This window comes from Uloborus diversus, chromosome 5, assembly GCF_026930045.1.
Source record: "Uloborus diversus isolate 005 chromosome 5, Udiv.v.3.1, whole genome shotgun sequence".
Classification (NCBI taxonomy): domain Eukaryota; kingdom Metazoa; phylum Arthropoda; class Arachnida; order Araneae; family Uloboridae; genus Uloborus; species Uloborus diversus.
The window spans coordinates 179,581,259-179,608,996 of record NC_072735.1 but is presented as its reverse complement, the minus strand read 5'-3'; the positions used below and the strand labels follow the sequence as shown (position 1 = coordinate 179,608,996).

General features: G+C 32.9%; 1 protein-coding gene across 1 annotated transcript in view; it reads right to left on the bottom strand.

The window, feature by feature from the left end:
* Positions 1-277: 277 nt before the first annotated feature.
* LOC129223312 (ubiquitin carboxyl-terminal hydrolase 8-like) overlaps positions 278-27,738 on the bottom strand; it is a 79,863-nt gene continuing 52,402 nt past the window's right edge. The window contains exons 13-23 of the mRNA XM_054857878.1: positions 27,211-27,248; positions 25,360-25,400; positions 23,180-23,310; positions 19,802-19,907; positions 18,948-19,052; positions 15,554-15,772; positions 12,670-12,812; positions 10,241-10,367; positions 8,906-8,936; positions 7,836-7,921; positions 278-334 (exon numbers count right to left, since the gene is read on the bottom strand). Of these exons, the coding sequence (XP_054713853.1) occupies positions 278-334; positions 7,836-7,921; positions 8,906-8,936; positions 10,241-10,367; positions 12,670-12,812; positions 15,554-15,772; positions 18,948-19,052; positions 19,802-19,907; positions 23,180-23,310; positions 25,360-25,400; positions 27,211-27,248 (1,084 nt within the window). The remainder of the gene's footprint in view (positions 335-7,835; positions 7,922-8,905; positions 8,937-10,240; positions 10,368-12,669; positions 12,813-15,553; positions 15,773-18,947; positions 19,053-19,801; positions 19,908-23,179; positions 23,311-25,359; positions 25,401-27,210; positions 27,249-27,738) is intronic.

Below are 27,738 nucleotides of genomic sequence, written 5' to 3'. Positions count from 1 at the left end.
AATTTAGAAATTTGAGCCCCTAAAATCTGCCGCCCTGGGCGGCGGCCTATCCCAAGAGCCGGGCCTGGTCAGGATAGAAAGAAGGGGAACAAGTGTAGAGCGAATTGCACAAAGTTTGAAATTTTGCCCAGTTTTTTTTACTAACGACAGAATCAAGAGTCAAATTTATATTTGATCTACCCTCATATCTGTCTTTGTGCCCAAGCAATGAAAGTGATGCAAAGTAACACGGGGCTGTTTTAATTCAGGAGGTTGACTGGAAGAAAGAGCAGCTGCATTACAGGCGTGACTGGTAGTCTGTTGCCTGGTAGAAGAGAAGGTACGCAGCAGGAGTCTGAAAAGAGAGGTATGATTTGAGTACAAATGCTTACATTTCAGTGTACATAAAAATGTTACATAAGGGTGCTGGAAATTAAAGATACAAACAAGTGTATACTGCCGTACTAAGGGGCCATTCATTAATTATGTAAGGACGATTTTGGCAATTTTGTCCCCCCTCCCCATCTTACATAAGATTCCATTTAGTTTTTCTCAATAATAAAATAACAAAACTTAAATCACTGGAATCCTTATTAAATCATTAAAAAAATTGCAAACTTTTTTTTTTTTCAAAGAAATATTTACTAAAAGGAATCTAGACAGTGTTTTTTCGACAAATATTTTTTTGTATGGCATGCAATACTAATTAAAAATAAGACATTACATACACAGTGCGATTCTTATTTTATATTTTACATTATTCATTTTTTGAAAAATAAGTAAAAAACGGGTCATTCTAATACATCTTTTACCTTCCAGAAGCAAATGAAATAGCATCCCTGCCAAACCACTAGACCGCACAATTTCTAATATAAAATATCAATTTGGAAAATATTACGTAAGAATGGGTCTGTTCCCCCCCCCCCCCCCCACAAAGTAAGGGTATGTAGAGATTTCCCAGCCCCCCTCCCCCTCGTGATCCTTACATAATTAATGAATAGCCCCTAAGTACTAAAGTCGTATCTGCACTTTTATCAAAATTGAGTTACGGTCGGTCACCGAGTGATTCTTTGTCTCATATTTTACCTAAATGCTATGTTTTATGGTCATTTGCGAATGGGAAATACAGTCGACGCTCATTATAACGACCACACATTATAAAGACCGTCCCATTATAACGACCAGTGGTAGAAGTCCCAACTTTGTCCCTATAAACTCTATGTTAATTTGCTTTCGTTATAACGACCGTTCTGTATCGTCTAATCCAATACAGCGACCGAATCAGCGGACGCTACTTCTTGAGTTCTTTCCAATAAAACAAAATTTGCAGCTTAAAATGACATTGATTATTGTTTACGGACATCTGCCTGAAGTTTTCAATGTTAAATCCAACTTTAAGAGGGGTGGGGGGGGGGGATTACCATTCACCACAGCTAGCACAGAAAAAATAATGGGAGGGAAAATCGAGAAAATTCCAGATTCCTAAGAAAAGGGTGTTGACAGATGCATTGGTAGTTTGGTGTTTGAATCTAGTATTTTTAAAGATTTGGGGTTCTCGGGGGACTTTTAAATGTTTCTTTGGAAAGTAAGAGAAACACAATTTATCACCTATATCTGAAACAGAAAATAATGTTTTGCAAAAATCACGTCTGCTAAAAAGACAGACCTCGGTTTCTGGTTTTATCTTCAGAAATTGTTGTGGTAGTAGTAGTAGTAGCAGATCTGAAAGTGTGTAACATTTTCCTCCCTATATTTTCTACTTTAAAACTTGTTTAATATTCTGTCATGATATTTTGCACACTACTTTTCTAAAAATTCCTATGATAAAAAACATTTGGGCATTTACTTGGGCATGCATGATGACTTGCGGGTAGGATGCAACCTGATTACTCGAAATCATATGGCAATGGGGTATCAGGGTTCGTACTCAATTTCAGAAATAAAATGAAGGATTTTTGGAGGAGTTTTAAAGGAGTAAAATGAGATTTTGAAGGAGTACTAATGGGCTGTCCTTAAATGGTGTTGCACTTTTATTCATCGTATTTGACTCCCTTCCCCTTTGTCACAAAATGCAGAGGCAAATCCAGGATTTTTTTCCCACTACCTATTTTTGTGAAAGTATTGCATCCAAATTCTATTTTTGTGAAAGTTTTTTTTTTTTTTTTTTTTATCAGCATTGATTTTGTGATCTTTATAGGCACATTCTAATTTTTGTCTCAGAAAATTAGAGCAATTTAAATGTTAGTTTGAAAAGTGCAAATGTCATTAACTAATATTTCGAACTTCTTTTTTTTTTTTGGGGGGGGGGGGGGGACCTAAGAGATAGGGAAAATATCATTGTATCTCAGTTCAAAAAGCTTTGTACTGTGTACAATTCAGGAAAACACCATCCCCTAAAACTGATGCTAAAAGATTGCTTAAAAGCAATTTGGCGAAAAACAGTGAAATTTGAGTTTAATACTATGAAAAAGCTGTTACCTAAGCGATCGTTCATATAAATTATCTTAGCGTTTTATTTTATGAGTAAACTATGTTTTAAACAGAAAAACATGTTTTCTATTTTAAAACACAGGTTTTTGTGAAACTTTCGTTTTTTTTAATATTGTTTCTAGAATGTGTCGATTTTCAAAGTTAGTTTTGTGAAGCTGCTGATTTTATAACTTGATTTTTGTGAAAGTACCGATTTTAAAATAAGATTTTTGTGAAAGTACCGAAAAGCGGTAGTAAAATCAATCTGTATTGGGCCCTTCACCCTACTACTCCTCGTCACACGTCATAACATACTGTTGTAACAACTGTGTGATGTCACTTTTTATCAGTCTTTCTCTTACCCTTGTCACAATTTCATGAACCCCTCAAGCTATGACATCAAACATGGATGACCCTTTTTACATTGTCAGAACGGCGATTTACTAAACGATAGCTTTCTTTAACACAATTGCTTAATATAGTACATCTACTTATGTATTTTTAAATATTTAAATAATAATTAGACAAACTGACTGTTGCCGCTGAGAGTGTGGTGGAGGGAAAAGCAATAGTTATAAAACTTGAAAAAATAGCCAAGCACCATTTAAGTATGTTGTACTTCACTTATGAAATGTCTTAGTCATCTAATAATATTTTCACCTTCAACTTTTATGACTCCTATGCTCAATTTGTAAATCACATCTTTATGAGAAAAAAAAAAAAAAAAAACTATACGAAATTACTACATCAAAACCGTAAATATACCTTTGCCCTAGTGACGATGTTAAGTTGTCGATTGAAGTAGTTCAAGTCACTGTCATAGAGAAAAATTATGTAGTCTTGAACTAAAAAAGAAGGAGTTTTGAAGGAATTAAAACCAAAATGAAGGCGTTTGAAGGGCCCTTTAGGAAAATTTCCTGAATGAAGGAGTTTTGAAGGAGCGTACGAACCCTGTTTTACACCAGTTTCATGTTATTTCCCTATTATTTCAATTTTAATGTGATTTAATTTAGTTTTATTTAATTTTTTAATTAAAGTGAAAGTCTAACGTATGAACAAACCCACGGATGATGTCCGGTTGTTACGAAGTTCCTGTCCTGTGATATGGAGTGTCCCACTGACGGTATGCCCGGAATGATACGCAGCATCCAAGCAAGTTTTGTCGGAGTTTCTCCCGCCATCCAGCATGGGATTGTGTCAACAGATGAATAGCTTCTCACATGGGATACAGTGTGTTCGCGTTCATCGATCCTCCACTTGAACTTGTCTTCAAGTAGCAGTCGAACTTGATTTTGTTTCAGTCAGTATAGTAAAACTTTTGCACCTCATATTTTGTGGGGGGTTTCCATTGCGATGATTGGATTAAATTTCATAACCCTTTTTCGAGCTTAACACTTTTTGCTGTTTACTAAAGTTGAATGTATTTATCTAATAAATTGTTTTATTTGTTAAACATGATTCATGTTTTATTTCCTCCCGGTAGACCACTACCTCAATTAAGTTGGTATTAAGTTGCCTGTTTTTAGCTTACTACCAAACGTCATAAACTTGAGGGTCACGGATTTGTATAAAATTCTAGACATAGGTCAATTCCCACTAGGTATGAGCGTAGGTAAAGCGGTTTGACTTAGACCCTAGTTCGGCTGCAACGGGGGTCAGGAGTTGATAATTTGGACCCAGGATGCAACAGAGTTTCCTTTAAAATTACCATTTTCATCCATTTTTCTGCTACTGTACTGCAGTATGAGCCATTTGCATGCTTACCTTCGAATTAATTATGTTGGATACTAATTTTTAATAAGCGGTTCTTGTTAGCTTTAAAAGCTATGCGCAGTATTTTTCCGTGGATCTTACGTCTAATAAGTAATAGACATGAACCAATTTTCTGAGTCAAGAGACGACCTCTATTTTATTTCAACATATATATATAAAAAGGTAATTTACATAAAATTTAAATAAAGAGTAAAATAGTGTTGCCACTCTTTGGCTATATAACAAATGTAAATTAAATTAGGATGGAGCTGTGAAAATAGTTAGTGGTCTAACAGTTCTCAAATTTAAATTGGTTACTACTTTTAATTTCAATAACTTGAATGCCAAAATAACATAGTTACAGGATATTTATCATTTGCAAATGAAACTAATTATTTTTGTTTTATATTAATCGTGTGCTAGTAAAAAGTATTTATCATTTGCTGATAAAAATATTTACTTTAACTGTATACTTATCGTCTGCTATCAAAGATACCCCACATTGATAAGCAAAAATGGGAGAGGAGAAAAAGCTCCTATTTATTGCACGTGGCACACACACAAAAAAGAAAAAAACACAAGTGCTTTTCGACTTTTCAGATAACTTAAATAGTGCCCATAAATAAATATGTGTTCTCCCTTATACTCAATTGACTAACAAAAGATGCCAAAGGTGTTGGGAGATCGAACACAGTGTCGGAAGTCTGAAATTCCAATGGAAATGCCATTAGATTTTTAGGGCCAAACTAGCAACTTTGGGCCCTCGTTGCAGTCAAATCAGGGCCTATGCAGTTAAACCGCTTGACCTGCGCTCATACCTAGTGCGAATGGACCTATAGTTAGAATTTTGTCAAAATCCGTGACCCTCAAGGTCGTGCCTTTTGGTCGTTAGCTCCTGGCTATTAGTAACTTACTAAAATAAACCAACATTCAGGGACACTGTGACACCAGAGATACTGCCCTTTCTCCAGAGCATTCCTGGTGTAGTGTTTCAGCAGAAAAATGCACCTCCACATGTTGCACGTAACCTTCAAGTGGTCTTCAGTGCACAACAGGTTACGCTACTTCTTTCGCCTGCCCGTTCTCTGGATAGGACGCCTGTTGAGCATATTTGGGATTGTGCTGGTCGAAGACTCACCCATGTGCAGGGGTGATTGTGAGTTCATCAAAAAATACCTGAAAGCTTCGAAGCGAGAACGGGGTGGGGGGTGGGGGGGTAATCTTTGGCCCCTATTACTTAAGTGCACTTTTGCCATAGTATTAAATAGTTCTGAGTCAAAATATTGTGTATACATTTGATTAAAATTTTAATGGGTTACAAAGTTACTTTTGAGCTGGTGTTATACAAAATTATCTTGACATTTGTCCATCTTAAGGGATAGGTGTCCATCTTAAGGCTCTTGCAGGTATATTTGATGAGTATTATATAATTTTTAAAAAATTGCAGAGGTAGGGAGATAAAAGCATAAAAAAAAAACATAATTCCGGTATTTTCGGACATAAAAACACCGGAAATACGTCCGAAAATACCGGAAATTCAGTAAAATACCGGAACACAATCACCCCTGCCCATGTGTCTCTTCCATCAGTTGGTACGGATGAACTTTGGGTTTGAAGCCATATGAGATGCTATTCCCCATTTGACATTCAGCACCTCTACGATTCGATGCCAAAGCGTGTACGGGCTCGTTTAGCTGTGTATGGTAGCTACATTTGATATTAATTTATGCCTGTTATTTTTATTTCAGTGATCTGTAATTTTGATTGTTTATTTGTTGCACTTTGAGTAATATGTGTAATACATTTTATTCCATTCCAATGAGTCCTTCATGTTGTTGCAATTTTCAAACATAAGTGTATATATAAATTGTCCAATTGAGAAGAAAAACACGGAAAAAGGAAAGTGAATTACAAACCAACAGTTGTTATTATCAATTAATTAATGCTTATTTTGTTGATGCAATGTTTGCATCTGTTTTTCAGAGATCAAGTTCTGAATTTTTTGCTCTGAATTGGTGACATTGTGACCAACCCTGGTTTTTTATTTGTAACATTGAACAGAATGAGCCATATAGATTGGTTTCGTGGGTCACATGTGGCCTACAGAATGAAGGTTGGGCACCACTATTACAGCACAATTTACGGCTCAAATTTGAAACTATCAATAAACAGATAAAAAAATCTGAAATGTGAGAATCAATATTGCTATAGCATAGATTACAAAATAAAGTACAAATTACCATTTAGAGATAACAGTATAACCTTTCATCAAATGCATTACTTTATGAGCTTTGAGATGCAAGTGCAACAATAATGGTTCGCATTTTTTAAACTCGGAATATACAGAATATTAAAAACTGCATTTATTACACAAATGAGCAATGCACTTATTACTGCAGTCTTACTATGCTGAATTTATTTATTGAAGACGATAAAACAATTAAATAGCTCTGCAAGTTTGGAAATTTTGCAATTTCAAATGTTGGCAGTAAATCACTGGGGATATCATAATAAATAAAATCACTTCTTCAAAAACACATATTGAAGAGACTTTGAGCAGTTATTCATATACTGAGGATACATTTATATTGTTACTAAGTTAGTTAAATTTTTTACCCTTTTAACTATTTGAAGGACGTAAATTAAAAAAAAAAAAAATTATGTGATTTCCCCATTGCTATTATTTCTTACATACTCTTAGGAATTAGCTATTTAACTGCTGTTATTTGTTAAATTGCACTACTTAACAGAATATGCACTGGTGCATAGTTTCCAAAATAAATAAATAAATAAATAAACCATGGTCTTCACTTATTTAGAAATCATGAATATTTATCTATCCTACCGAGGATCTTTTGTAACCAGTATATGAGAATCATTCAAATCTTAATTTCAGCTTCCAATATATTAATAGCTCATATCTACATTTATTTTACAACTGAATGGTTGAAAATGTTGGAGGAGGGGGGGGGGGGGGCATAAAGAAGCATGAAAGTTTAAAATCATTAAATGAACCAGTTTTACTACCAATTTTAAGGTGCAAAAGGATATCTCTAAAGATACAAATTTTAACTGATACAAATATCACCCAAGAGGTGGAGAAGGAACTAAATGCAGGGATTTTTTTTTTTTGGCAAAGTACATACAATTATACAATGAAATATTGACATTGTTGCAAAACAGGGTATTGAGAGAAGATTGGAAAAATCTTAGACACCACTAAAAAAAAAAACACCACTTCCCTCTCCATATTTTTGATCCCAAATTCTTCAGATCTAGATCAATCTCAAAGACAGCCAGAAATCCTTTAAAAGAGGACGATTTTCATAAAAACTATCATGCCTGTTTTATTTACATTGTGCCATTTTACAACTCACATTTAAGTGGCAGGGCTGTCGAGAACCAAGGCCTTTGGGTTTCAGGTCCCCCTCCCCCCATAGAACATATAAACTTATACTGCTCAAATTCAGTGCTTGGCCCTTCCTAAGTCCTTGACCCTTGTTTCTGCTTAGGCTAACATGACTTCTTGTCAGCCCTGTTTAATACAAAGTGTTTGATGTTTTTTCTTACAGCATCATAAACGCTTTAATCAAGAATAAATTAATGTTATTACTTAAATAAAAAAAACTTCTTACTTTGACATCTAGAGCGTTTATTTCTGAAACTTCATGGTCGTCATATTTGTACCATTTTCGAGATACAGTCTTGCAGTATGCTATATCTGCAGGAAGTTAAGGTACATTAGAAACAAAAATTGGGAACAAATTGGTGTAGAAACATAAGCAAGTAATAATAATCTCGATTTTAAAACAGAACTGAAGTGTTTACAACAAGCATGTTTTTTCTTTTTATCTCAAATGGAAGAAAAACTGATCCACAAAATAAACAAGAAAAATATTATATAAAGTACAAATAAAGTATTAAAATAACTCTATTAAAATACTTTATTTGTATTTTACACACTTTGTGTCATTTTACTTATTTCATAGTACAAAGTTTTTGACTGCTTTTTTACAAGAAAAGTATTATTTGAACTCTTGAACAATGCAAGCAATTATGTGTTTGATCATCGTGTGACCATTCAAAACCAGTTTCTAGATCAATTTCCTAACATCAAGTTCTTTAAAGATTTAAATCTTTGTAATTTCGTAAGAAAAACCAATTATTAATCGTTTACATCCCATTTCTCACAGGGTTCAAAGTGACTAGAAGCGGCAGGATCACTTTGAACCAAGTTGATCTTTCATGTAAAATGGCAGAGCCCCCTAGTATTTATTCAAAATATGTTAACTCTAGCAGCAGAGTCACTCCCACCCTCTTAACTGTTTAAAAAAATAATAATAAAAAAACCTAATATATATATGCTTTCTTAAACTCAAATTGAAATTCATCTACTTCTACATCTAGTCTGATGCTCACATAGTATTCCATTTTGGACAGCTTAAAGTAGAAGCCGAGTTAAAACAGATTCCTACGTGAACTAGAATTGTGACTTTAATTTCTCACACTTTTTGCACATACATAGCTTTAACAAAACAATAAATAAGTAACAAAAGAAACTTCAGTGGTGGCAAGCAGCTTGCTTGCATAGGTTGGGACTAGTTTTATAGTTACAATCACAGTTATAAATTTACATTTAAGTGTTGCCACACACTAAGTTAATCCGACATTTAAAAATATTCAAAATGATCAGAAAAATACTTACAATGTCCACCTTCAAGGGTACCATAGTGGTTCTAGGGAAAGATAAAAATAAACATGTATGAGATAAAAGTATTAATAATTAATGTTTCTAAAAATAAATATTATTCAGATTTTTTTTTATTGAAAATGAAATGCAGTAGAATACCTTTATAAGGCCGACCTGTATAACGCAATTCTCTATAAACCGCACAACTTTTCAGAAGTAAATGATAAGTTTTGAAGTTTAAAAAATCCCCCTGTTTTGCCTTGCAAACATAAAAATTGTTAGGAAAATTCAATTTTGAAACAGTTTACCATATTTTCATCTTAATTCAAAGCTTTTAAATGAAAATTAGCATTCACAGTAAAATGAAAATACCAGACGGTTCTTGCTGGTATGCAAACCAAATGCAGCTGGTATGCAAACCATGAAGCTAGCAGAAGTGCAGGATATTTCACTTTCTTGTAATAAAGAAACATATTTATTTGTGAATGACTCATTGTATAATTAGTGCTTTAATACTCACTACAGATAAAACTCATTCTCAAGTGCTAATATATAGGTATTTTTGAATATTAGTTAAAAAATTTGTGAAATGACCTATATAACGCCAAAACCTGTATAACGCAAAAATTCTGGTCCCAAGGTGTGCTTTATAATGGTCTTCTCCTGTAATAACAGTTGTAAAAGTGCCTGAATTTGTAAATTACCATTGTATTCCTAAACTACACAGTATTTCTTTAAAATTTTGAAACTAGTTTTTCAGATTTCAGACTGCAGTTCCCAAAAGTTAATTTTTCAAACAATACTCAACCTTGCTTAATTGATTACAATTTTGCAGCATGTTCAAGGGTCAATATTTAAATATATTTGAACAAAGTAGAGGCTCTCCCTTGGATATAGATACATGTTTAGTAGGCAGAAAAGAAGACAATACTATTTGCAAAGAATATTTTTAGTACTTTTGCACTTGAAAAGTTTGCATTCTCTCAAATTCAATACCCTCCTTTTCTACTTTGACTTAAATGTTTAACACCTGCTTATTTTTATCCTAAAAAAAATTAAAAATGTTCCTTAATAAATGAGTCAATTTTGTCCAAGCTTAAAATCTAATTTTATAAGAGTAGTGTTGAAGAAGAATATTAGTTTTTGTGACTTTGTTGGTAATTCATTCTCATGCACAAAATAAAATACTGGAAGAAAAAAATGCGGTTAATAGAAAACAATATAAAAACATATTCAATTGCATTGAAAAAAGTATCAAAGAGCTAAAAAAGACACTATCCAGCTGTAATGATCCAAAAATGAAATGAGCTGTATAATACTAACTTTAAAGTTATGCTTTATCATACTCACCACAACACCATACAAGCTGTAGGACCGAAAACGTTCCTCTGAATTTTCTTCACAAGGCACATCGAAAGTGAAATCAAAATCCACAGCAGTTTGTAGTTTTTTCCTCCACAGACCATCGTAGGAAAACCTGAAATGTGACATTAATCAAGTTCTAACAAAAAGAATTTGCTGAAAGATATTATATTAGGTTACTCCAGCAGAATGAACACACATATACCTTTTATTTTTTCTTTTCTTTTCTAGATATTTCCTGCTGATAGTGTTATAGATATCACTCTTTGGGTAAATTTACAACAGGGATGGGATTTTATGATTGAGTCACGCCTGACAAAGTTTTCTGGCTACGCAATTGAAGTTGATGAAATAGGCAAAGAGTTAGAAACAGTAACTAGTGATTCTGATACTGAAATCAAAGATAAAACTCCCTTTGAAACTGCTAATTTTTCTAATGCCTTTCAGAAATTTTGATGTAATAAAATTCTGACAATGTAATGGAAATTGAATCAGGTTTGAAACTTTGTTTCATTGAAACGAATATTTCATTGTAACAGGATTTCACTGCAGTTCCAAAATTTCACCACCAAAAAGTGCATCTTTATGAGTTACACATTTATTATACATTGACAATGGTTTCAAAACAAATCTTGCATTAAAACATATTCAGCAAGAGGGTTATCTTTTTCGTCTACCTTCCGGAATTGTGAGATAGGATGTTCTACAGTCAGGGTTGGCAGGTTTCTGCCGAGGCGGTAAAAACCACTGGTAGAAACCGGTTAAAACCGGCATGGCAAAAACCCCTTTCTGCCACATTTATGGCAGAAACTGGCAGAAACTCAAAAAATGACATAAATGCAACTCCTGACATACAATAGAAAATGTATAAGAAAAATAATTAAATATTAACCCAAATACAATTTATTTACAACACTACCACCATTCAAAATCAAATTTTACATTGTTTCCCCACTGCAGCAGCCTTTAACAAAATAAAAGTTTTGACGCTGTTTCTAAACCTAACCAATTTCCCAATTTGTTGTGCACAAAGGAGAAATTTGAGAAGATTCTTTCAATCCCAGCAGAACTAGCTGGCATTATCCTCAAAGAACAAGCAAGATTCACATAACTTTCATCTATAGCACATTTTTTCAAACTGCACCACCATGCGGTATTTGGAGTAGTTGTTACCATGTGATTGGAAAAATAGGTTTTGGGAAAAGGGGCCGATTTGTTTTGTAAAGCAATGGTATAAGGTACATAATCAGGGTTAATATGGAGCATATAGGCGAGTAAATGATTATCAGTAACTGCTTGCTTAAGCTCTTTTAGAATAGCTTTGTTCAGTTATATTAAGTGTAAAATGAGAAGTTCTTGAATTTTAGAGTTTAATGAAATAAAACAAATCTGTATTTATTTAAATATTTGATATATATATATATATATATATATATATATATATATATATATATATATATATATATATATATATATATATATATATATATTACACTTTAAATTAAATGCAAACAAAATAATTATAAACAACAAACTGAAAAATTTGTTACTTACAACATTAGAAGGCTAAAATTTCTAACGCATAGCAATTTCAACTATGAAAAAATTTTTACTTTGCTTTGGAAATGTCAGTTTTGTTATTTAACATATTTTTACACTAATTATTAAATAACTATTATATTAAGTTTTTGCAATGACGAAATGGAGTTATATTTTTTATTTTACTTAATTGTCTGTCATTAAGTAATTACTAGAGCTATTAAAAACGTTTTCTAGTTTTTGCCAGTTTCTACCAGTTTCTGCCGGTTTTTACCGGTTATAACCAGTTTCTGCCACTGGCAGGGCAAAAACCAGTTTCTGCCGGCAAAAAGCCAACCCTGTCTACAGTTGACCACAGTATGCTCTTTGAATTTCTATGATCATGTTGTGACTATCTGTATAAAAGATCAAGTAAAGTTTGAGGACTATAACGATTTGCCAGATGTTTCAAATACCTCCGAAGCTAAAAGTGGCATGGATAGAGCTTTGATGATCAGGAAGTAGTTGATTCGATTAAAAACAGCTTCGAGTGGCAAAATTTTGAACTTATTCTTTTTTTTTATTCGCTCAAACAAATTCCATTCCTTTATTATGTCGTCCGTAAAATTTTGTACATTTCTGGGCAATAGTTTTGCCGCTAGACACCCTTCAAGTAGGGTAGTTGTACCCTGTGCTATAGTTTATTTTTTGAAAAGTTTAGCAGTATATAAATTTTTTGTGCTAATTTAAATGCTGCAAGGGTACTTTATGGAATTTTTGAAAAAATGTAAGCTCAATTTTAACAGATTAATCAGATTTGTTATGAGAAAAAAAAACAATTAAATAAAACACACACACGCAAACATACAGCTTCAGACACAACATAAAATATGAAGTACCTTTTGAGCTGAATGACTAAGATTTCTGGCAGTCGACAAATACGCAGTCTTTTCTCTGCCTCTTTCTTTTGCTTGCATCTGGGACAGTCCCAGGCAGCTTCTCCTGATATTTTCTCAGACTTCAAAAAATGCTGGACACAGTCCTATAAAAGAAGAGGCGTATAAATTCAAGGTTTTTCTTAAATCCTTAAATCATGGGCGCCCATATGCAAAGTTGCAAGGGGGGGGGAGCTCAAATATTTTCCCCGTGGTTTACTGGATATTTTCCCCATGCAAACTGATTTCAGGACAGATTAGAGTCATTAAAATTTGACATTTTAAATAACTTATTCATTAGTGGCTGGAAAAAAAAATGTTTTTACATTTTTGCAAAGAAAAAAGTACTAAAAGCAAGGAAGTTCTAATTTCAAAGGGGGGGCTCGAGCTCCCCCTTGCCCCCCTATATGGGCGCCCTTGCCTTAAATACAATGCTAAGCATATAATAAGATGCTCAATGCCAAAAAAGGAACAAAAAAGAGTTATGCTAAATATTAGTAACAATCGTCCCTTGCCACTTTATGATTCGACTTACGATGTTTCACTCTAAGACTCTTTTTTTTTAAAAAGTATATTTAGTAGTCTTTTCTAATGGGCTCATGTACCTTTTTCCTTCAAAAGAGTAATAAAATGTTGTTTTTAAGTAAGGAAAGTAAGTGCTTCTGAGGGACCATTGAGAGGGAAGGCGGCTATAAAAGCACTTGCGTGCCAGGCATTGTCATTGCTTTCAACCAATAAACACTCACAGGGGAGCATATAACTGTGCATTATTCATCACTAAAAAGACGAATGAGCGTATCTCACTTTTAAGCATCTTGCAGAAAACCGATTTAATGCTTCCCAGTTTACTGTCTCGCTTGTGAACTGTCATCAGTGTGAGTGACTGTAACTTTTTTCACTATTTATTGTAGAGATATGCCTATTGGTCATTTTATAAAATCGACTTTAGGACGTTTCTGTGGTAATCATAACTTTTTTTTCAATTTTTGTGAGATACACCCATATGTCTTTCAGCAACGAATTGCAAGGGAAGTAAATGCATTTGTAAAAAAAGTTCAACCATTTACTTTTAAAGTAGTAAGTATTATCTTCAATGCAAATAATGCAGAGGCTCTTTTGTTTCCCAACTTTTATACTGGCTTGCTAATAAGATTTATTAGAGCATTGCTAATAAGATTTATTAGAGCATTGCTAATAAAAGCATTGCAGTTTTTCCGACTGCACACAATTACACTTATATATCACAATAGCAGGGTTCTATAATTTAATGTAGAAAAAGAAAAGAAAAAGAAATTGGCTGTTCAATAGACAGAATGTTACAGTAACACCACAAGTCGACCCTCTGAACATGACTAAGGCGACTGGATTTGGCGTCTGAAAAAAGTGATAACCCTACCAGGTCCGAAAACCTTGAAAAGTACAGTGAAACCTCCGAATAGCGGACAGTCAAGGGACCAGAAGTTTTGTCCGTTATTGGGAGGTATCCGCTATTAGGAGGAACTACTTAATTTACCTTTTTCAAAATGGGCTGTTGTTCCCTTTGTAGAACACAATCGAAACAATTGCGAAAGGTTTACTACATTTTACGTCAAGTGTAATTAATCTGTTTTTTCATAATAAAGGTATATTAACAGCACACACTTGTCTTAAAAAGCATTTAATCAACTAAAGTAATCAGTTAAAATAGTTTGACATAGCTTTTTTGCAGCCATAAAGCCGACTACTTCCGGCGCCGGTCTGCTCAATTGCATCTCCCGAGAGATCCAGTAAGAAAAAGCGCCCAGTTTCATTTTTTTATCTTAACTTTTGAATAGTTATTGCATACAAAATTCATTAAAATCTTAAGAAAAACGTACGTTAATTGTTAGACTGATATCAGTTTTCATTTATCTGCTTCAATACTCTCAAAACTAGCCGGAACAAAATTATGACTTTTTTTTTCTTTTTCATTTTTTGCTGCCCGCAAAAAGTACCATGTTTTTTAGTTCTTTTTTTTTTCTGCCCCCAACTTTTAAGCCCCAATCGCTGCCCCTTCCCATTACCACCCTTTTAATTCCAAGAAATAGTGATCAGGAAATAACGGGGGGAGGGTGGAATATCAGTTGTGGGGGATGAAACGCTTTGTAAGGCAAGCAGTTACTAAGATATTCTGTGAAAAGAAAAAAAACCCAGAAGTGCTACGATCGCAAGGGAAATTTTTTGTGAAATAACTGTCCGTTATTCGGAGTGTCCGTTATTCAGAGTGAATTACATGGAATGGCCTATATTGAGGGACTGGGACTTGCAAAAATGTCCGTTAATTAGAGGTGTCCGTTATTCGGGAGTGTCCGTTAAGGGAGGTTTCACTGTACAACATGCAAGTAGAATTAGGTGAGAACAAGGTCATAGTCAAAAGGGCTCTGAGAAAACTGTTGCTCTTACAAAATTGGAGTTTTTTTCTAATTGTAATTCATATTCTGAAACTTAAGTAGACAAATAATTCTCAGCACTTCTAAAAAAAGCAAGTCTACACAGCTATTGGAAAAGAATCATTATTATATTGGAGAAGATTTATATTTAATATTAGAAAATAATTATATTTAATATTGGAAAGACTATTAATAATACATTCTATATGCAGCATAATTAAGAGCATCAAATTACATCTTTAGCTATGGACACTTTGGATATCCATTAACAAATTAAGGAAAACTGTTAACGTTTTTTAAACCAGAAAATAGGGATTCTACAACTCAGAATCCCAGGATTTGTTAGTTAAAAATACCCGAAGTTTCAGGGCGGCCCCAGAAAAGTTTCATTCCTAGAGAGAAGATTAGCAGAGCCACACGTGAAACAAGAAGGAACTTACCTTGAGAGTGCATCGGGAGGTCATGATAGGCAGAGACAAACAGGAGAAGACTTCAAAGCTGTCGGACGTCTTCCGACACGAAAGGCACGTCAAAGTGGATTTGAGCAGTCCCTCGAAAACGTCGGAAATCTTTGAGCAGTTGTAGCTTTTGTGGTGCTGCCAGAAGGTGTTTTCGTCCACCGTGCTGGCCTCCAATTTCGGAGAGGACCTCATATATTTCTGAAAGAGAGCCCACACTATATAATTTACTACATACTTGCTAAGCTGAGTGATCGCAGGAGAAATTTCAAAAATAAGCTTTTAACTTCTGAAGGAAACAGTAAAGTTATGCACAGTACAACATTGATTAGCCAAACGGACGGAGTACTACATTTCAGATGATTTTTTTAGCAGCTAAGGTGTTAATATCCATTATTATCTAGTATCTAATTACACCATGTTTTTTTTTTTTTTGTATTGCAAAATTTTCTCTACAATTTATGATATAGAATCATTTTCATACGTTTTGAATCACATACGGCTTGCCACTTTGAGCAACAAAAATAAAACTTTTAAACAATAAAAACTAATGTTTAGAAGTATTATTACTACACAGCACCACATCCCTCAAGACCTTTATCATTTATTATTTTACATAGAATATTACACTGCAATTCGAGAAATTTCACCGACTTCAAATAAGGTTTTTGGCGTACAGTAAACCTTCATTAATCTAGATTCCAGAAACTATTAAAATGAACTTCACTTAACCCAGACAGTCATTTTAGGTGGAAATAGTGTATAAATTAAGGAAGAAATAGCGCAATTATGTATTTTGCCTGCCGCCTTTTGGTATTTTCCTCTTATGCAGTTATACAGTGGTGATAAAAAAAATTGCACCACTCGCGCCGCAAAGGAGAGGAATATCATCCTGACTGCATTCAACACACAGTCAAGCATCCCGTATCCCAGATGATTTGGGGATGTATTTCAGATCAAGGAGTTGGTGGGCTTCACTTTGTGCAAGGAACAGTAAACGTTCAGGTGTATATTGGCATTTTGGAGGAGAAATTACTTCCTATACTATCCGGTATCACTTTACTTCAGTTCCAAACGTCATTTTGCAGGATGATTCTGCTCTGTGCCATAGGACAAAACTGGTAAGTAACGATTTAAAAATCTTTATCCTGCCATTAGACTTAAATTGACATAGGGTTAAGAAATTTTTTATCTCTAAACTCACACGCAGGTTCAGAAATGGAAAAATGTGCATGGGGTCAGTAGTTTGCCTTGGCTCGGAAACAGCTCCAATCTACGTAAACAATTATCGGATTCGTGCTGTTAAATGTTTATTTCAAAAGTTTTGCAGAATTTCACATACATTCATCGTTAATGGGTCGACCAAAACTTCTCACATAATCCCATTGTTGTGAAAATGCGAGGGTGATGCAATTTTTTTACCAGCACTGTATACATCATCCTTTTGAATTAAAAATACAATTGTTAATGTGTACAGTACAGTTGAACCTTGATAACTCGAGACCCCAAGGGAATAGGAAAACACGTAGACTTGCTGATGACAATTTACAGAGGTTCCATAATTTTAAGTCCTAAAGACTTTCTGTATCGTTTACTTACTAAGGCTTAACGTTCACATTATGAAAAATAATTCCAGTAAATCAATTTTCTTATCATTTTATTTTTTTGGAAACTAGATAATAAAATTGACAATATTTTTAAATACCTTGAGAGGAATAAATCCATAATTTTTGAAAAGAGATAAAAGCTTCTTGTCAGTCAAGTTTGTTAAAGATAATAAGTCCTGCTCACACTTGTTTGAAAATTATGTCATAATCAGGGTCCAAAAAAAATTATATTTTCGAAAATATCGAAAATATCCGATATTTTGATATATATCAGATATTTTGATATACATCCGAGATTTTCAATTAGCACAAACTAAAGTCTTCAAAATAGTAAATGCATCTTCAAATCACTCTTTAGTTTCACATATTATAATTTCAATATGTAGACTTCAAATTAAGGTTTCTTTCATTATTTGTGTCTAATATTTCATTTCACATATCTATCGCTTTTAATGGAGTTAAACTCGCATTAGCTGTTTTACTCATTTTGTTCTGTTAGTTACTTTTACAGTTATATGATTCAGGAATAAATAATATGCATTATTCGCTGCACAGTCATGAGATATTTTCTTTTTTTTATGAGGTACATTTAACATTTAATTAGGCACTTTTAATATGAATTAAAATTGCTAAATTACTAATAATTTTATGAATATAAAACACAAGTAAAAAAGGAATATTATATTACTTTGTTTTATTAATGATGTATTATACATAATATATAGTAAATAACTTTTTTTAATGAATAAACAAAATTACTATGATTAACTTGCTTTTTAAATTGAAAATACCATAGTTGAAAAAATAAATGACAAAAATATCAAAATATCATGATATTTTCAAAATAAATATCGGATATATATCGTGATATTTATCATGATATGTATCGACTGATATATATCGGCAAACCTTGGATGCCTTCTTTCCCTAGAGGATTCCCCTTTGTATTTGTCCTACCCTTTGAGAATTGCACTAAAAGCACAGAGTGTAGTGACTGACTCCCTAGATAAATGGTGGAATTATCTAAAAGAGATTTTCAGAAAAGGATTATCTGACCAAGAAAAACACAGCATAAAATTTTCAGAAAAGTTCCAATATGAAAGAATGTTGGTAGAAAAGATTGGACTTAAATAACAATTGCCTGCTAACTTATGGAGGTTTCTGTAAATGTGTGTCAAGTTAGAGCCCATGAAAATTAGCATTGGGCCAACCATAAGAAAAATAAATGTTGAGTTACTGGGGTAGTCGAGTTATGAACGTATCGAGTTACTGAAGTCTCGTTGTAGTTTCTTCATGCCCTTTGGCTCAATTTATAGGTTATTTTGTTTAATCCATACTCTTCTAAGTTTGACGATCTGGATACCCTAGTAGTCCAAGCTAATGAAATTCTACAGGTTCCAACCAGAAGCATTAGAAAGATTAGATAATACAATCTGCTGCATAGTGTCATCAACTAGTTTTTGTTTAAAATAAGTAAACTATACTGAAAAATATGAAAGCGGTATAGAGTTAGCCTAAATGATAGTACAGTAAAAAAAGTTTCTGGGCAACAAGCAACCCCATTTTCAATGAAAAAATGTTTTGAGCTTCTGGATAACAACAATGGCCACAATGAAAAAATATGTCCTACAACTCAAAATGTTTCTTTTTCGTGAAAAAAAAAAGATTTACAAAAACCATAATATACCTGCATTCGATATACCTTACACATTAAAGAACAGTCTGATCTGCACTAAAAGTAAAACAACTACTACTTAAAAAGCACTTACTTTGTTCAGATCGGCATGCAGCTTTTCCATCAACACAACAAGAAACTCATGCGAGTCCTGCTGTTCATTGCCGATGCACACTGATAAGCATCTACTAACTGTGTTCTAGAAAATAACAAATAAAAGTCAATAAAGTATTGACTTTATATCTACTACATTAGTCATACTAAGCACACCATCATGCTTTCTTTATATATATATTTAAAAAAAAACACCATAAGTAGGATATAATTTGCTTAAACAACTTAAAAATTTCAAAGAATATTTTCTTTTTTGAATACTTTGTGAAACAAATTTAACAATGGCACTGTCATGTGTACACAAAAAACATCGCATAAAATTTTACTTCTCTCATTGACATTTCTGAATTCAAAGTTAAAAATGAAGAGAAATACTTAATAAAGAATCTATGTATTACTTTATAGAATAGTTTAATGAATTAGTAGTAAAATGGACAAAAAATATCTCAATTTTTAAATAGAAAGTAGTTTTTTCTTTTTTCCCTTTTTATATCTTTTATATGAATACAATACAAATGTAAAGACCAGCAACAGGTTATGAGCCCAGTCACAAGTAATATATTAGAAAAGCAAGAAAAATGAATTATGAGCTGCTGAATTTATTTAAACTAAGAATGTTTCATCCCCTTAATCGAAGCAAAACATTGAAAGAATTTTTCTTTGCAAAATTTTAAAGTCACAGTTTAGCATTACAAACTGCACTGCACAAAAGTTTACTGAATTTAATCTTTTTTTCCAACATCATTCCCTCTGAGTGTTTTCTACGAAAGCTATGAGTAGAAGTAGTTGCTACAGAGATACATGAAGTACCCTATGTTCAAGTATTTAGCATACCTTAAAATCTTTTGGGGAAAAGAATTTGTACTGGCCCATCCATAAGCTCTTTATTACAACAGCAAATTCCTCTGCAAGTTCACCATTAGTACCTTGGCTGCAGTGCCTTCAAGGAGAAAAAAAGTAAAAAACAAGTTTTTAATGAATTAATGTAGTTTCAAAATAAATAAATTAAAATAAAAACAGTATAATGTCAAGTTAAAGAAATAATTTTTATTGTCGAAAAAAAAATCAAATCATAGGACATCAAAACAGTCAAGTGAGAACAATAAGCAATCGTTATTGCTCAATAATTAATTTGAATCTTGACATCTTGAATTCAAATTATGTTTTTTGCAATCACGATTTTGTGTGTATGAATGTGTGTGTGTGTGTGGGGGGGGTATGTGTATGTAGGCATGTGTGTTTGTGTGGGGGTATGTGTGGGTAGTTGTGTGTGTGTGGGGGGGGGGTATTTGTATGTAGGCATGTGTGTTTGTGTGGGGGTATGTGTGGGTAGTTGTGTGTGTATGTGTAGGTGTCTGTATGTATGCGTGTGTGTAGGTTTATGTGTAAAGGTAGGCAAGTAAGTGACGCAACCAGGAGACAGTTTTCATGAGGTGGCCAGTCGACGGTGGTGCTGCAGAGGCTCAAAAAAGAAAAACGTTTCAATCATGATAATGATTAGGTTAGGTATTTCACAAGAAAGCTCCGTCAACTGAACAAAGTTGGTTAAGGATCTGCTTAACAGATAAAACATTCTGTACAGTCAAAAAAAAAAAAAAAAAAAAACATCATAAGACAATAAAAAAAACTGCAGATATGTGTTTGGGAGTTACCGATAGAAGTGAGGTTGTAAAGATATTGGACAAAAGCATTAACTGGATGTCTTACATCTGCTCATATTCTTTTTTCCCCATTAAAATAGGGTAATTTTGAAACACTTGTCAAATTATTATTATTATTATTATTATTTATTTATTTATTTTCTTTTTTTGCAAATTTGCAGTTTAACCTTGGTGTTTACACTTTTTCTTTCTCTTCCAACAAAGGTAATAATTTATTTTTTCTTTCATCCAATTATTTAACCAAGCATTAGATGCTTAAAAAATTTCATAAATGTAAAAATAAATGCAAAAAATCTGCAAGAGTTTTTTTTTTCCACATAGTAAAACTGCTAACAATTGTATTCTACAAACTTAAATCATTAAAATTGTCAAGTTCAATTTAGAAAACAAATTGCAATTTTCCATAAGGAAAAAATTTGCAAAAAGATTCTATTTGTTAAAACGGACATTAGGTCACAATGGCGGTCACATTCAGAAGATTTTTATATATTTTTTAAAGTAGTCTTTAAAAGCTTGGGCCAAAAACCATGGACATTAAAGCGCGATTGAAAAGGATGTTTTAGCACACTATGTGTTAGTGAAGTGATTGGGAAAACACAAGAATGCTCAGTAAAACTGTTAATGTATCACAGTTTAATTTTTTGATTAAGTTTCAGAAAATAAAGTATTATGGTAGGAATTAAGGCTAAATTTAACTGACATATACTTGATATTTATATCAGCTTCATATTGAAGACATACGTAAAATTTGATTCCTTGATTAATTAAATTTTATAACAGGCACAATTAGCAACTTCAAAAACTTTCTCAAAATCTTCAAGAGGAAATTCAGACCTCTTCGGATTTTGTTAAAGTCCCAAAACTTCAGTCATCTTTATATATTAACTAGTGGTACTCGCACGACTTTGCTTGTAGTAGAAAATTAAAAGGTCTTTTGGTTCGCCAGCATATTTACAAATAATGTATGGTGAGTTTCTCGCCAATTGGCTTGCACATGTTACGGTTCCACGTTGTGATAACTTGGTAATTTACTCGTCCATCTTATGATAATTTTCCTTGGGAAAATGTTCTTACAATTGGAATAGAAAAAGAACAAAATTGGATTTTTGAAAACTCGCTTCGAGGTGCACACCCCCACGCTACAAACTAACTTTGTGCCAAATTTCACGAAAATCGGCTGAACAGTCTAGGCGCTATGTGCGTCACAGAGATTCAGACAAAGAGATATACAGACAGAAAGACTTTCAGCTTTTTTATAAGTAAAGACTAGCATCAGGCATGAGCTTTGATGATTGTTAGTTAGATGAATTCGCATGTTTTTATGAATTCTGTTCTGAAAATTTCAGAAAAATATTTAAACACTTAAGATTAAAATTAATTCTGAAACTAATATACATCAACTTAACAGAATTCTGCCAATCTATTATGTTCCACAAAAGTTATTAAACTGGAAGAAAATGCAGCTGATATTATTAAAAAGAAATTTAAAACTATGAAGTATGAAGTGAAAAGGGGGGCGCTTGAAACCAGCGCGAGCACCGAGACCACAGGTCTATTGTACTAATTCCGCTTAGACTACTAAAGGAGTCCAGTAACAGAAATAAATCTCAGCAGTTGCCTAACCGAAATTCTAGGCAGTTCCCAGGGATCTACATAGCAGTATCCCAAGTTCGCAAATCTTTGTGCAGAGTAGAAGTCACATTCACATAGCACATGAATTGAGCTTTCATCAGCCATATGACATCCTCTACACAAAGGGTTGTCGGTAACACCCATCAGATTAAGGTGCCTATTAAGACAGCAGTGTCCAGTTAGTAACCCGACAGACTTCTTGATCTCATTCCTGCTCAAATTAAGCAGTTCCTCGGATCTGAGTCAGGGAGAATGCTGGTTCAGAGTCTTGGCCTGTCTTTGAGAGTTGGACTGAAGCCACAGGCCATATGATTCATCCATAAGAAGGTTCTTTGCAGTAGTCCTTACTGCATTGTAGGGCAGGCGGAGGACAGGCTCGGGTCCCATAAACGGTACATTGGAGCCCTGCTTAGCTAACTGATCTGCCAATTCGTTACCCACAATGTCACGGTGACCAGGAACGCAGTAAAGGGAAACCCTATTACTGCCAGCTAGTCTTACCAGTGCATTATGGCGCTCCCAAACTGTTTTGGTAGTAAAACAGTTACGATTGAGAGCTTTCAACACAGCTTGGCTATCAGAGAATATTCTGATAACCTTCTCGCTTAGGCCTCGTTCTAGGCAGTTGTTTACACAAGCCAATATGACTAAAGTTAACATTAAAACTAAATCTATTATTAAATGAAAAAGGATCAAATAAGCTTTGTGCTACAATATCATTAAAGTGAAAAATCAACGTAAATAAAGCACTTAAGAAAATTCAGCAAATAGCTATTTCAAGGCTACATTGGAGCCTCTTTATTGATGAAGAAAACTCAGTGCACAACAAGTCCCAAGTAAACATGATAGAGTTTGCACTAATAATAATTTTAAAATAATAATAATAACAATAAACATAAAAATGCTTTTGTTACATTACCTGTTGATATCATTCACATACATTCCACTATTTATATACTCAGCCAGAGGTGTGGTATTGGACAAACATTGAATTATAGAATTCATAAAGCACGTATTGCCCAAGTTTTTCAACCCTGTCACAGGTCTAGCCTAAAAAATGAAAAGTTTGAAAAAAGTCAACAAAAATGAAATAAAAAAAATCTCACAATTGATGCTATGCATAACACTTTATTGTCAGTAACAGAAGGTAACATTTTAAAACTTCATAACAAACATTTGGCAACAAATACTGTTAAGCATTGTTGCTTAAGAACATGGCTAAGCAACATTTTTGCTTTAAGGAGACGAAAGAACAACTGGGAAAACAATAATTGATTGCTCTTGGTAGATTACTGATTCTTTCAAAGCCTAAAATTGGATATTGGAAGTCACGGTTTTTTACTGCATGGTCACGTACTACAATTAGTGAACTACTTGGCAATTTTTGTTGCTTATTGACTTTAAAATTATTACCTTTCATTTTAATAAGAATTTCTTGAACTTCTTAATAATTTCTTGATACAAATGCAAAAAGCTGCATTGATTAAACAGTTTAATCCATTATGTTAGTTTGAAAAGTTTAATATGCAGCAAAAACTTATATGTTATGCGGTAGATTTTATTTTTCAACAACGGGGTAGTTTCCTTCAGTCAAAAGTACTACTTTTAGTCATTGAAATGGATACAATGAGCAAAAAAAAAAAAAAAAAACATGGACCCAGAAAATACTTTTATTTTCCCCAACAGTTTTTTTTTTTTAAATTAATTTTTTAACTGTCCGATTTTTCAAACAAGGTGTGGTCTTGATGACGTCAAAAATGATGCACTTTGCCTCATCTTTCTACTACGTTTCCACGTTATGGCAATCAAGCAGCGAATTAAATATTGTGCTCTGTGCTTGCTATCAACCATATTGTTGCCAATACACGTGAGTAAAGATGCAAATTAAATATTTTGCATTGTGAATGGCAACACTGAATGGCATTTCATCATTTGTGATGTCATCGGCAGAAGCATAAAGAATGAAAGCGCTCCGATGTAAGATATTTTTTAAAAATACTAAACATAAACAAAATTATCAAAAATGGTCAGATCCTATGTTCTTAAGCATGCTCTTTCAGAAAAAAATACTTTTAAAATTTTGGAAACGACCCCATTTGAAGCATCAATCTTTAGGCAACTTAATTTTGATGTGTAATAAAAAGTTTCAAAAATAATTTGTAAGATCCATATAATATTTTTTAGAATTTGTATTTGCTACTCAAATACATATTTCTTTTGGCAATAACAACAAATCAAGCAACTATTGGTAACTGAAAATCTAAATGTCATCTGACCACTAATAAACAAGTTTTCCTTTTTCACATTTCTAACTGATATATGTCCTCAAATTGTGAGAAATAATATCCTCTAAGGAAATTGTATCATCAAGAGTGAAATGGAACTTTTTTCTTTGAAAATTTATAATGGAATTGTTTCCAAATTTTTAGAATATTTTTTTTTTCTGAAAGAACATGCTTAAAAATGCAGGATTTAACCATTTTTTCAATAATCTGACAAAGTTTAATATTTTTTAACAATTATTTTAAGGGTTGCGCAGATTGAAAATTGTTTTTTACACTTCTGCACAGGACATCACATGTGATGAAATGCCATTCACTGATGCCATTAGCGCACAGCACAAATTATCATAACCTGGCAACGCAGTTGACAGCAAAGCATAAACATTTAGGGTGTCCAGTGGAGTAGAGTGCCAAATTATATCACTTGTAACGTCATAAAGACCACGCGTTACTTTCAAAATCGGACATTTAAAAAAATTTAATGAAAAATAATAGTTTTTATGAAAAGTAAATATAAGTTTTTACTAAAAAACTTATATTTACTTTTAAATATAAGTTTTTTAGTAAAAATAATATAAATGGATGGGAGGAAAATAAAAGTTTTTTCTGGCTCCATGTTATTTTTTTTTTTTTTTTTTTTGCTAGTTTTGTCAATTTTAAAGACTAAAAGTAAGACTTTTGACTGAAGAAAACAAGCCCATTCAACAAAATGAGCATTTTTACAGAAGTGGGAACTTTTGAAGATACAAAAGCAATAACAAGCTAAGAGCAAACATTCGACAAAATATCAAGAAGTCATTAGGTAAAGCATACTTACAGGGCAATTTCCATACACAGGGTTCAAATTTCTTGACCAGGCTCTTTTACATTCATTTACTGGATAAGTGGAAAGCACTCTAAAAGACATACAAAAAATGTTTTTAAAAAAAATAATAAGGTGAAACAACTTTCAATAATTGAGTTATACATATGTCAATTCATTCATGAGAAATTAATGTTTTATAAAACAGTTAAAGAGCTTATTCCCAAAAGGCATTTAATCAAAAAAAATTTTTTTAAATCGACTTTTTAATGGAAAAGACCGCAGCCATGTCTAACATTATATTCATATTAAGTAGATTTTTCAAACAAAGTTTAGTTGTATTGAAAACAGGAAGTGAGATTTTTGTTTTTTGCTGAAAAGAATTTATTCACAAGAGAATTTTGTGCCAAAAGGGATTGAGTTAAATTTAACCAAAGGTAGCATGCCTGGAGACCATTGCTTGTTTCACGCGGAATGTACAGAAAAAGAATTTTACCATGTGCCCCTTCTGAAGTAAAATCTCTACAAACAATATGAGAAAAGAGCAAACAAATAATAATTAAAAAAATCAGAAATTTTGAAATTACTTGAAGTTTTGGGAATTAAAACTAAATTCCCCCGAGTGTTTTTATTTTTACGAACAATCTTGCAACAACCAAGTAATGCTAACAAATGTGAAAAATATTCATTCTACAGCAAATAATTATGGAAATTACCTCATTTTTTAATAATAGCAAAAAAGAAATAAGAGTTTTTAAATAAAGACAAGTGGTAACTACCTTCAAAAAAAAAAGAAAAACCAAACGAAATTGTCTTAAAAGTTTAGAATAAATATGAAATAATTAGAATTTTAAAATGCAGGTTTTGTGTGCTGTACTCATATAACATTCAAAACAAATAAACAGCAGCATTATCAAATCAAAATATTATCAACGCGTTACTGTTTCAAAGTACTCTGCACTCAAACAAAGGTTCACTTGGTGGCAGCAAAGTTGGAGGGGGAAAAAAATTGCATTTGTTGAAAGAACTCACAAAGATTTCCAGCTCTTATGAAAAACATTGCAAGAAAACTGTTTCTTAAATTCAATCTTTCTAAAACTTTCATCAGGTTTTAAATACTTTTTTTCACAAAAGCTTGAAAACTTCAGCATACGATAATAACAATTGGGCTGATTTTGGTTAAGGATCAAGTTAAAAATAGTTAACATTGATTAAAAATTATTTTACTTACAGCACACTGAATCGCAGAATCGCGCCATCCAGCTGATAGTTAAGATAATGCACTTTCATTTTCAACTTTGTTGTTTTTGTCCTTAAGAGCCATGTATAACTTTCTTTCAAAGAATTACAAATTTAACTTTGTAATTAACAAATATACCCCAGCATTAAGCTCGAAAAGATTGGAATTGGCAATGTTTGAGAACTGAATTAGGAAATGAAAAACTACAATTACCTTTTATTTTGGTACATTGAATACCAAAATAAAAGGTAAAACGAGGGTGGGGGTGCATATTCATAACAGAAAAAAAAAAAAGAATAAACAAACCCAACAACTTTAAAGTAAAATTGTTGTCAAAGACAGGGATGTTTGTGGTTCCTGATAAAACTCTCAAGGGACAAAAACTGGAAAGCTCCAGAAACATTCTTTTTGGTACATGAGCCAACCCCAGTGTCCGGGGCTAGTTGGCATGGTTTAATTTGTGGCACCAAACTTGGTGAAGTTCGCATGTTCACTAAGCTTTAGATACTAGACTAACTATGGCAGCAAAAAAAAAAAAAAAAATACATATTTTTAAAAAGAGCAATGAAATAAATAAATCATGAAGTAATAAAAGAATAATAATTTAATGGTCAAGATAGATGCACCACTGGCAAGGGCGCTCATATAGGGGGGTAAGGGGGGGCTCAAGCCCTACCTTAGAAATTAGAACTTCCTTGTGTTTAGTACTTTTTTCTTTGCAAAAATGTATAAATATTTCTTCTCCAGTCATTAATGAATAAGTGATTAAAAATGTCCAATTTTAATGACTTTAATCTGTCCTGAAATTGGTTTTCACGGGGAAAATATCATGCTAAACCATGGTTAAAATATCTGAGCTCTCTCCCCCCCCCCCTTACAATTTTGCATATGGGCGCCCATGACCACTGCGCTATCTCTAACTATATATTAAAGCCTTGCTTGAAAACAAAACCCCTAAAATAATGGCATAAAACTAAAGTCGATTTTAATGATTTTTCATTTGTTTAAACTACATGAAGGATTCTCAACTTGAACACTGATGCAAGGTCATGCAACCCCTCCCATTTCTATATATGGTCTATTTACAAGTAGTACAATCGTAAAATGGGAGTTTGAAATACAAGCTGATTACTAAATGAAACTATAAAAAAGTT